The sequence below is a fragment of the Gossypium arboreum genome, chromosome 11 (assembly GCF_025698485.1).
Source record: "Gossypium arboreum isolate Shixiya-1 chromosome 11, ASM2569848v2, whole genome shotgun sequence".
Lineage (NCBI taxonomy): Eukaryota > Viridiplantae > Streptophyta > Magnoliopsida > Malvales > Malvaceae > Gossypium > Gossypium arboreum.
The window spans coordinates 68,613,826-68,626,557 of NC_069080.1; the positions used below are offsets into that span (position 1 = coordinate 68,613,826).

At 36.7% G+C, this 12,732-nt stretch overlaps 1 protein-coding gene across 1 annotated transcript; it reads left to right on the forward strand.

Annotated features, from left to right (window-relative positions):
- Positions 1-6,513: 6,513 nt before the first annotated feature.
- LOC128283471 (uncharacterized) lies at positions 6,514-7,525 on the forward strand. Its single transcript, XM_053020887.1, has 3 exons — positions 6,514-6,602; positions 6,680-6,781; positions 6,942-7,525. The coding sequence occupies exons 2-3, from the start codon at positions 6,755-6,757 to the stop codon at positions 7,329-7,331; spliced, it is 417 nt and encodes a 138-aa protein (XP_052876847.1). The 5' UTR covers positions 6,514-6,602; positions 6,680-6,754; the 3' UTR covers positions 7,332-7,525.
- The last annotated feature ends 5,207 nt before the right edge of the window (positions 7,526-12,732 follow it).

A 12,732-nucleotide genomic window follows, 5' to 3' on the forward strand; every position in this document is an offset into this window, starting at 1 on the left:
TCCAACCATAACAAACTATGCTACAATTTCTTAAATTTTGGTTCGATCTCATGCCAAGTCCTTCAATCAAATCAAATGCCAAGTCAGCCCAATCGATTTAGATCCATTTCCTCAAGTTTGGAACAACGATGCACTAGATAAATTTATGCATACACCGCACAATCTCAATTTCGATATTTAGTTAGTAGCTCAATCACTTACCTCGCTCATGCACAATTTATATCAACAACCGAATGTTGCACACATAGTGCTTATTATGTTCGCACACATAGTGCCATAGTAAATCGCACACATAGTGCATTTGAGATTCCCTCATGCTTCAACCTCCCAATCGGCACACATAGTGCCACATAATTTTGCACACATAGTGCCCTATGTTGTTTCATCATGGTAAAGCAATTTACTTAACTCAAATTGTACATATGGTCATATTATTAAGTAGGGAATCATTCTGAAAATATCTATCCAAGGAGTTCTAGCAAAAAGTGCTTAAGGACTTACCTTGTATTGGGTATAACGGTTCCGACCCGGCTACTCGATGTCCTTGGCTTTGCCCTTGCTTGATTCCCCTTCTTTAACTTCTCGGGCTTAATAAATAAATTAACTAGTTTAGTCATCTTGCTAAACATTTATAACTCAACTACACATGCATATGTATGTTTGTATATTCGGCAACCACTCTTACTAATTACCTATTTAGTCGATTATACACATAGTTAAAGGTAACATCACGAATGGGCATACTTATGTATATATATATATATATATACATAACCGAATGTGCACCAAAAATTTGATTCAACATCACCTACATACTCACTTTGATGGCCGAATATATATACATGTACAATGTCATCTATAACATCATCTAAACACCTAAATTCTTCTCATGCACACTTGATCGACTTTTTCCCAATCTAGCATAGCTTCACCTCTATTTGTAATATCATATAAATCCCCATGTGACTACATTTCTTAAGTTTAACATCTTAATGCCCATTATAGCCACTCCCATAATCTAAATCTAAAAATCGGCAACATCCCCTTTCAACTATGTTAGCCGAACCCTCATCCTCTTCTTAGTCCTACATTCGGCACCTCCAACACCGTGACTTAACAACTTCAACTTTCATGCTAACATAACAAGCAACTTAACACATCCATATAACTAACACGTTAATAGAATCAAGGTATCAACTAAAATTTTTAAGCTTCTTTGTCAAATCCCAACTCTCCAACAACCCCAAATCCAACCATGGGATAGATGGAATTCAAACTAACAACCAAAAATATACATGAATTTAAAGGAATAACTTCAACATACCTCAACCTAGATACAATTATGGCCGAATTTCTCCAAAGCTTTTCTCTCCTTCTTTTACTTGATTTTTCGGCTAAAGGATAGCAAGGATGAACACACATTTTTTTTTGTTCATTTTCTTATTATTAATCTTTATTTCTTCTCTATTTTAATTACTCACCAATATTAAATAATAAACAACATAACCTTGGAAGAATAAAGCCATGCTTGGCCAGCCACTCAACATAATTTGGGGCATTTTGACATGCAAACCCAAATTTTCATATTTCAATACTATTTGGTCCTTACTTATTTACCTATCGAATTTTCTAAGTCTCTCAACTAAATCCTTTCAAGCAAGATTCACATTCCTAAGATAAAAATTAAAACATTAAATTTTTATACACGTACTACCACACATATAAGGTATGCAAATAAAATTTTAACTAAATTTTATGACTCGGTGTTGTGGTCCCGAAACCACATTCCGACTAGGGTCAAATTAGGGCTGTTACATTACCTGTATAATTTATTGTAAACTTTAGATTTCAAGAACTACGCAATGGATAGGAGTTGGATGAATTTGTCAAGGGTAAGCAACGCCTATCGAAATGGAGTACAAACATTTCTAAATTTTGCATTTCAAAATGCAAGCCAAGAGAATATGATTCTTTACCCTTGTATGAAGTGTGGCAACATCAATTGGCATTATCGTGAAGTTGTCTACGAACATCTAATTGTTGATGGCTTTATTCGGGGGTATAAAAAATGGATTTTTCATGGAGAGTGTACATCTAATGGAACTTCTTCAACGATTAATTCGACTTATCTTGATACTACTTACCATGAGTATGTTAGATAAGATGACATGGAAGGTATATTGCGGGATGCATTTAATATGCACAGTCATGGTGAGCAATCGTTTCCACCTGACTTTATTACATCCGGTGATTATAATATTGGTGGAAATGTTTTTGGCGAAACGAGAACAAGTGCACCTTATGAGGAGCCAAATGAAGAAGCTGCGAAGTTCTACAATTTACTTAATGAAATGAACGAAGAACTTTACGAGGGATCAAAATATTCAAAATTGTCCTTCTGCATTCGTTTATTTCATTTAAAATGTTTGGGAGGGTGGACTAGAAACTCTTTTACAATGCTACTAGAGTTTCTAAGAGAGATGTTTCCTTTTGCAAAAATCTCCCAATCTTGTCAAGATATGAAGAGACTAATAAAAGATTTGGGCCTTGGGTACGATAAAATTCATAGTTGCCCAAATGACTGCATGTTGTACTGGGGTGATCAGAAAAACCAATAGTGTTGTAATGTTTGCGGCAAGTCTCATTGGATGAATGGGAATACAGAAGATGTGAATGCTGATGAAGGTAGGGCACAGTTAAGAAAGAAGCTAGTCAAGGTTTTGCAATACTTTCCCCTAATACCAAGACTTCAAAGACTTTCCATGTCGTCAAAGACGGCTGAATCTATGAGGTGGCATAATGATCAACGGATCGATGATGGATTATTAAGACATCCCGCAGATTCTTTAGCTTGGAAATCATTTGACATGAAATTTCCAAGCTTTGCAAGCGATCCTCAAAATGTGAGGCTTGGGCTAGCAGCTGACGGCTTTAATCCATTTAAAATCATGAGTACTTTGTACAGTACTTGGCCTGGGGTGCTTGTTCCTTACAATTTGCCTCCATGGATTTGCATGAAGCAATCTTTATTTATTTTATCAATGATTATTCCTGGAGAGAAAGGTCCCGGAAATGATATTGACATCTATTTGTAGCCACTTATTGAAGAGTTAAAACAATTATGGTCGGGTGTTGAGACATATGATGTATTAAGAAAGGAGAAATTTTATTTACATGCAGCTTTATTGTGGACAATTAATGATTTCCCGACTTATGCTAATTTATCGGGTTGGAGTACTAAAGGACGTTATGCTTGTCCTTGTTGTGCTACGCAAACTTGTTCGAAGTGGTTGTACAAGGGGAAGAAGTTCTCTTATATGGGCCATCATTGGTGGTTAGATGGAAATCATAAATTTAGATTTCAGAGGACACTATTTGACAGTACTGAAGAGTACAGAGGAGCTCCTGAGCAGACCGTTGGATCTGAAATCTTGTTTATGTTAAAAGATATCAACTTCAGTTATGGAAAGATGAATCAACCACCTAACACGCAATCAAAGAGAAGATCGAGGGATGAATCTGATGATGAATCTGACGAAGAGGATGATCCTAATGAGGCAGACTTGTGGAAAAAAAGAAGTATTTTTTGAGTTACCTTATTGGGAGCATAACATTTTACGCCATAATCTTGATGTCATGCATATTGAGAAGAATGTCTGCAAGAACATAATTGGGACAATTTTGAATGTCGATGGAAAATCAAAAGACAATCTTCAGAGTCGACTTGATTTAGTTGACATGAGAATTCGGTGTGATCTTCATCCTCAAGTACTTTCGAATGGGAAATATCGGTTGCCGCCTTCTATTTTTTCAATGTCAAAGAAAGAGAAAGAGGTGTTTTGTATGGTGTTGAAGGATATAAAGGTCCCAGATGTGTATGCGTCAAATATATCTCGATGTATGAGTCTTAAAGATCAAAGATTATATTCATTAAAATCACATGATTACCACATCTTGATGCAAGATTTACTCCCAGTTGCTTTACGGTGCTGCATGTCAAAAAATGTGACGTCCTGTATAATTGAACTATCCAATATAATGAAAGCTATTTGTGGCAAAGTTTTGGATGTTGAAGAACTTAAGAAAGTACAGGATCGAGCTGCTTTGACTTTATGCAATTTGGAGAAGATCTTTCCACCTTCCTTCTTCACTATTATGGTGCACTTGGTAATCCATCTCCCTCACGAAGCAATACTTGGTGGACCGGTTTTTTATCGATGGAAGTATCCTATAGAAAGGTGCTAATTTATTTTTCAAGTATTTATTTATTCACATCTATACATTTAGTTACAACTTTTGATAAATATTGTATATCGTGTTTAGGTTCCTAGGCAAATTGAAATCTTATTGTCGCAATAAGCGTTATCCAGAAGGATCAATTGCTGAAGGCTACTTGGCAGAGGAGTGCATGTGCATGACATTCTATTCTAGATATTTAGAAGATATTGAAACACGATTGAATAGACCAAATAGAAATGCTGGGCTCAATGATCATAACTTAGCCGAAACTTATTTATTCCAAAGTTATGGAGAACCAATCGGGAAAGTTGAAATTGCAGAATTAGATGATATATCGTGGATACAAGCACATCGATATGTACTTTTTCACCACGATTTAGTTGAACCATTACGAAAGTAAGTTCTAAAATTTCCTCACATATTTGTCGTTTTGATTTGTTTATCTTCTAACCAATTACACTTGTTTTTAACATAGTGAGTACAAACAAATTTTGAGATCTCGCACGCCTCAAGATTGCAACATCGAGAGATTAATAAGTTATTCACAGAATCTTTTCATGAATGGTTAAGTCAAACGGTATGTAACTAAAGTTAATAAGTTACATATAATCGTGAAATTTAGTTAATTATTCAATTTACTTTCGATTCAATAGGTTTGGAGTGGAAAGGACGTCAATGACGAAGTTAAATGGCTTTCCCATGGTCCGAACAGAGTAATAAAAAGATATAGTGCCTTCCTCATCAATGGATACAGATTTCATACAAAGTATCGTGAGAGAATGAGGAGAAATCAAAATTGTGGAGTTGTTGTTAATTCTTCAATTACAAGTTATGCTAGTGCTAGGGACAGTAATCCGGTTGAGGGTAATGTGGAGTATTACGGACTTCTTACTGACATTATTGAGTTGGATTACTATGGCAAATGGAAAGTTGTCTTATTTCGGTGTGATTGGGTTGATGTTAATACTGCTCAAGGAATTAAAGAAGATCAATTTGGTTTTACAATGTTGAATTTCTCTCGCTTGATTCACACTGGACAACAAATGATGGACGAGCCATATGTATTTTCCTCTTAAGTGAAACAAGTTTTTTATTTGAACGATCCAACTGATGAGGGTTGGTATGTTGTACTCCAGAACACCCCTAGAGACTTGTTTGACATGGGTAATGGAAGTAGAGATGACATCGTCGAAAGATCAGAAACATTACCTTTTCCAGAACAAAACTTAGATGAAAATATCCCTAGTACTAGTACACAACATCAATGGGTTCGACATGATGTGGATGAAGATATTTACGAATAATGATGTAGTAAGATTTTACGATTTTTTAATTATATGTAATATTATAATTTTAATCTTTGTCATGTTATATAATTTAACTATTTTATATGTACTACTATTGTTGTAATTTGTTACTAAAACTTTAACTATTTTATGTGTATTGCAGGAAAAATGCGTAGAAGAAGATTACGAGATTTAAGTATTGTCCAGAATACTCCAAATTCGGAAGAAGGAAATAGTGAACAGCAGACAGTTGTTGGATCTTCAAATGTGTCGGAGACACTTGATGAGCCTGAAGAATTTCAAAGTAATGTTATGTTCATTTTACATGTGTTGACTTTTATTATTGAATTATTCGTCAATTTTAATATAATAATAGTATATCATTTTTCAGTTGAAAGTGGTGGGACGCAAGACAGTTCAAGGACGACACGCTTAGAGATTTATACGACTTAGATCCTGTCGAGCGTGTTAAAATAAGTAGAAATACTCATGGTCAGCCTGTTGGATCTGAAGCTCGACTTTTAGCAGGCTATTTGGGCATTTTAGCACGAAATGCAAATATGTTGCCCATCAACTACGAATCATGGCATCACATGCCTGATAGCAACAAAAATCAGGCTTTCACTAATATTAAGGTAATAAAATGTGAATGTTATTTATAATACTTTGGTTTAAGTTTCATTTATATTTACATTCTAAACTTGTGTTTTTTTAGGAGAGATTTGCTTTAGAAGTCTCCGATGATTATATCAAGAAGGCATTAGGTAAAAGATGGAGAGACAATAAAAGCACTTTAAAGAAACAATATTTTAAGAAAGACATAAGCCTCGAGGAAAAATTGAGAAATGTCCCCCCGGGAATGTTGAGGTATCAATGGGAAGATGCGGTTAGATTTTGGAATTCAAAGAAAAGAGAGGTATTGTGTATTTCCAAACTCTTATATATAGTGTTTACTATATACGTAATAATAATTTTATTATGTAGGACCGTGAGTAAGTTGGAACAAGCAGCAGGCAAAAACAAAAATTCACGCACACGGCATGGTCGAGAAGTTTTGCTTCTGTAGCTGAGGCCGAGGTATTATGAATTTATTAATTCTTTCAAATATTAATAACTTTTTATTATTAAATAATATTTTTACTACTATATTGTAGGAAGTCAAATCCAGACAAAAAGTTGGACGCCTTCAGCTTTTTGAGATTACGCATAGGAAGAAAGATGGATCTCCTATGACATCCGAAGCTGGAGAAATTATGGTATATTAACTTAATAATATTTGATTTATTCTAAATATTTATAATCTTTAATTATAATTGTTTAATTCAATTCATCATTAGTAGTTTTAAATAATGTTAAGTTATGTCGCATTCCTTTTTATTATATATTTCGTTTCTAACTCTTTAATTGATTTTTTAGGAGAAACTAAAGGAGAAGAAGGCGGAATATGAAGCGATTGCTTCGACTGATAGTTCTGTTAATCTTGAGAACATTGATAACAAAATTATCACTAAAGTTTTGGGTCCTGAAAGGTACGATCGGGTTCGATTTCAAGGATCTGGTGTTACCCCAACCCAATATTTTGGATCCGGCTTCCAGCAATACATGCCTTCTGGAAGTCAAGCTCAAGCTGAAGTTCAGAGGTTAAGAGACCAGATAGCTCAGATGCAAGCGAACACGGTTGAGCAATTTGTCGAGGTTCAACGAAAATATGAAGAACTCCAGCAACAACTTAGAGCGAAGGCAGCAGAGAGGGAGGCAGCGGTAGCAGCGAGAGAGGCAGAGGCACGAGCGATGGTAGCAGAGTAGAGCAAAAAGTACGATGACCTCCAGCTACAGCTTCAGCAGATGATGCAGATGTTTCAGCAATCGCAAAAGCCGCCATCTTAGACATTAGTTTTCTCATTGTAAGAATGTTTTTAACTTTGTCACGTTTAACATTATTGTAAGAATATTTTAAATTATACTTTATTTATTACTTATATCATATATCTTTAGTTAAATTTGAAGTATCATTTAGAATTAATGTTTTTGGTTGTATTTTTTATCCTAAATTTGCTGTTTTTGGCTGCATTTTATACTATATTTGTTGTATTTGGTTGGATTTTAATGCAGGAAGGGCTGGATATTGGTGAAAAAAAATATTGCAAATCTGCCAAAATTAACGGCGTTTGTGGGAAAAGTGCCGCTAAAAGTCATGACTTTTAACGGCGCTTTTCCCACAAATGCCGCTAAAAGCCACGACTTTTAACGGCGTTTTTTTTCAATAAACTACACAAATTTTTGTGGCGTTACCTATAGCGGCATTTTAAAAAGCACCGCTAAAAGTCTATTTTCTTGCAGTGACCTTTCAATCACTTGTTTGAAACATATGATTTGATGAAAACATGTCACTTAAAAATTTAGTTACGAAAACATAGAAAACATACTATAATTTAGGAAATCCATGTTCAAATTCTCGTAATTACAATGAAAATAATAATAATAATTCGAGTAATAATAACATAATGAAAACCTTATTACAATCTGATCTGAACATACTTAAAAAGAAATAAAAACTTAAATGCTTAACAAAAACCAAATCCGAATTATCTTGCTAGTTAGCCACCCAGAGTCCCTCCAAACATCGAACCTTCTACTGAGCATCACCTGAAAATAAAATAAAAGAGGGGGTGAGTTTTCGCAAACTCAGTGTGTACGACCTCGAAGAAAAACAAGCATTCAAAGAGAAATCATCAAACATGCAATGCAATCCCATCCAAATTATCCATCCGCTACACACCAGCTCTGTCCCCCGTCACATCATGTGAGGATATAAATATCGACCCACCCAACCCACACACCAATGGTAGCCCGGTTGCGGAACTACCTTCATTTACATATTGGGCTTTAAAAGCCGTCGGTGGATCCACGATTGTCAGGCAACCATGCGATCCTCATATACTTCCTCCATTCCAAAGTTCCCACCCCATATGCAACCTAAGCAGAACATCATATGTATGCATGTCACATCCATAAAACTTACATTCAACACCTGGGGGTATTTTGGTTATTTTCGCCCTTAGGGGCATTTCGGTAATTTTCCCTTAATTATTGTTTTCACTTACCTTGACCAATTAACAAGTCCCGCGATCTAAGATGAAGGAATACTATGCACTAGGTAGGATTCTAGAGAAGAGGAGGTGGGTCATTAAGACCGCTTAAGTACCAAGCTCTCCCTAGATCCAGTCCTAAACATGCATATACTAGTTCCCACACCTTAACCCTTTGACTCGTCCATGGTCGTAATATATTAATTAAGTCTTATATAATTATCATATACTAGGACCAAAACCCCTTACAATACCCAAACAAATTCACATACCTGTATCTGGCCCATTAAGCCCAATCATATTCATATGGCCCATTAGGCCCAAATCACATGTATATGGCCCATTAGGCCCAAATCACATTTATATAGCCCGTTAGGCCCAGTTAGATTCATATTAATGCTCACATATAAATTCCTATCACATAGCATCAATATTCAGTTTTTGCCTATTATGGGCCCAACAACCCACTCTGGCCCATTTAGCCCACTCTGGCCCGTATGGCCAAATCACAATCCAAGTCCACGGAATCGCCCGTGGGTCTCAAGAAACCTATTGGTCTCCCCCTTACGAGTGTTCGCACACTCGTAAGACTACCGTAGCCAAACTTTCGACTTTTTGGCATTTCGGCTTTTCGGCATTTCGACATTTCGGCTTTTGCCGATTCATAGTGTGGGCAGTACATGTACACACCTGGTAAGAAAGCGTACTGTGATTCCCTTAGTCACTAACCTACAATGATAACAGCCTTCCATTAATCATATGTTTAATCCATATTCTACCCAAAAATCGAAACCTCACCTTAACCTTACCTTGAACACCAATCCTTAATAGCTTTCTTTGATCACGTACTCGCCAGATCTGCATTAATCTTACTCATTAAAACCAGAATAATAGATGACTCGTATCCAACACAAGTCCTTTTACCTAAACTATGAACATTTGGCCACCTTAGCCAATGGGAGAGGAATACTTACCAATACCGCAACACCTAATGAGCAACTCGAGAATGAGCTAAAATCCGAGATCCGATACTAATTACTTACCACAGTTGATTAGAAAGAGTGAGGGAAAATATTCGATACTTAGCAAAGAAAATTGATTGGAAGAGTAACACTTACACTAGATTCAGGCAAAGAGAATTCGACTCTAGAGATTTGAATGGAAAAAATTGCTTATTTGGCACCAAGGGGGAGAGGAAGAAGAATCGGCTAAGCCCAAAAGTGAAATAAAGAAATCGGCACAAGGAAAATAAAAAAGAGAACAAGGGTTTTTGACTTTTGGAGAAATTGGTAGAAAGAAAAGGAAGAAAACAAAAGGGTTTTCGGCTTTTAGGGAAGAGGGTTTTTGGCAACAATGTGAGAAAAAGATTTCAGCATTAGCCTCATACCTTTGCATTCGGCACCTATTTATAACCCTTATGGCCGAACACCTTAAGCCCAAGTTCCCATTTCGGCTCCACTTGCTCCTCACTTCTTATCTCCTCATTTTTCTCCCTGATAACCCCTTGATCTTTTCCTCAGATTTCTCTCTTGAACACTTCCTTTGGAGTCCATTTCCACAATACTTCCAACCTTCTATAAGACCAAAATTAAACTTCTAAAAACACTAAGCTAGGATTCAAACCTTTGACCTTATTACTAGCTTTTAATGCCACCTCCCTACACTCTAAGTGGTGTCACTTAGCCCCTCCTCCCAAGGCTTTTTGATGTTATTTTCCCTATTTTTATTTAAAAGCCCAACTAACCCAACCCTAGTTCTTTTAATAATTAAATTAAAATTCTTCCACCTCAAAAGTCAAACCCAGAACTTCTCCAACAAACCTAAACACTTCAAATTCCTTAAACCCTTAAAGCCAACATGTCTTTTGTCATTTTCTTACTCACTTAAAAATTTTATGAAACCCAAAGCCCAATTCATCTAAGCCTAAAATTCGGGGCGTTACAACTCTACTCCCTAAAATAAATTTCATCCTCAAAATTCTCAACTATTAGTATAGCTGCATAACATAGACTACCACACCACGCTCTCGCTGCGTACTCTAATTCCAAACTAAGTAAATAGCACATTATGGTGAAAGCACTACCAATATTCGCCTCTGGAGCGTCTCCATCCTCTCGACGACGTGCTACATAGACCAACGCTGGTTGTCTCGCCTCAGCATGGCCTGCATTTTCGCCTAGTGCTCCACGTCCTTGTCCATTGCCATTACTGCACCTAGCCTACCCACGAACTGTAACACCCCGAACCCGAGACCATTGCCGGTGTCGGACACGAGGGGTTAACAAGCCAAGTTCACATGGTTTGCCCACCAATTTGACATTTCCAGTCAGGCTGGAAGACTGCATCACCGTCGCCTTAAAAATCATATCTCGAGTTTCACAACTCGAAACTGGTTTCGTAAATTTTCCTGAATTTAGACTCATATATCCATCCATGGATTTATTTCTAGAATTTTGGTCGGGCCAACTAGTACAGTTTATTAGTTAAAGTCACCCATGTTACAGGGATCGACTGCTCTGACCTTCGCGCGGTATAACTTGAATATCTCTCTGTACAGGGCTTTAATGCTGGTGTCATTTGTTTCTAATGAAACTAGACTCAAAATGGAATCTGTACATATAAGGTATGTCTCCTAATTATTTTTGGATAATTTATAGTGAATTTTAAAGTTGCGACAGGGAACCCAGAAACCATTCTGGCCCTGTCTCACAATAGCTTTAATATCTCTTAACCTGTAACTCCTATGACCATTTCGTTTCTTCCATAAGAAAATAGACTCATCAAGGTTCATTTACATAGCTTATTCACTATTTAATTCCATTCCTATGAATTTTGGTGATTTTTCACATTCACGCCACTGCAGCTGGCAGCATCTGTTTTAAGGTAGGTCTTACCTATTTGGTAGTCTCCATGAACCAACTAGTCTTGCCATACATAGGTTCATATATGATCATTTTAACCATGCCAATGGCTGATCATATGACCAACATTCCCATTTCCAATCCATAGCCACATCATGACACCAAATATATACATACAAACCACAATTAGTCTAAGTTCATGCTTCCCTTTTCGAGCCATTTTCGCATGGCCGTACATACTTACATTACAACATATTTAACAAACAAGAGGTAGTCCTATACATGCCATCTCAAGTTCAACCAAAAATTTATACCAAAATGGAGGCTTGATAGTGTGGATGACTTGACTTCAATGATCCCGAATCCGATTGCTATCGAATAAATCTAGAAAACCGAGAGCCAAAGCAATGAGTAAGCATTTTTATGCTTAGTAAGTCTCAAGGAATATAATCAACTCTAATTACAGCAATACATTCACATAGTTAAATGCATCATTTCATTAATGCACATTCACATAATCATACTTACTTCACCATCTCAACTCTTATGTTCATACACAAATAACGGCTTCATTAAGGCCGATAACTCGCTCCATCATAGGAGCGGATATTCATACGCCTACTCCTAGCGCCGCAGCACACACCGCACTTACCTTATCATTGGGAAATTTCACAAGTGCATTAGCTGAAATTTTCCAGCAAGCTCATAATTTTCAAATTACATACCTTCGAGTTTATCCGGATGTCGGTACTGCTCAATCGCCTTGGGACATAGCCCGTTATGGTAACCCGCACCAAGGCCTACGAGACTTTACCCGGATATCACGATTTGCATAAATGCCTTCGGTCTTAGCCCGGATTTAACAACTTGCACGAATGCCTTCGGTCTTAGCCCGGATATAGCTACTAGCACAATTGCCTTCGGTCTTAACCCGGATATAAATTTCAGCATAATTGTCTTCGGGGCTTAGCCCGGATATCATTCAATTTCTCATGCACACATACATCAATAATCATTGGACATACATATTTCATTTTCGTTACTAAGGCTCAAACACAATTATAATCATTAGCATATTCGCCTTCGGGACTTAGCCCGGGTGGAATTCAAATACTCATACACACATAATCAATAATCATACACATCCATATTTCATCTCACATAATTCAAGTAAGGTCACTTCTTGAGGACTTACCTCGGATGTTGTCGAACGGCTTTTTCGGCTATTCGATCACCTTTTCCTTCCCCTTGTCCAAT

Bases quoted from the DNA above. Each gene is read 5' to 3' on its own strand.
- LOC128283471 (XM_053020887.1), top strand. From the start codon at position 6,755: ATGACATCCGAAGCTGGAGAAATTATG. The intron at 6,782-6,941 runs GTATATTAACTT...TTGATTTTTTAG, and splicing joins CCGAAGCTGGAGAAATTATG to GAGAAACTAAAGGAGAAGAA.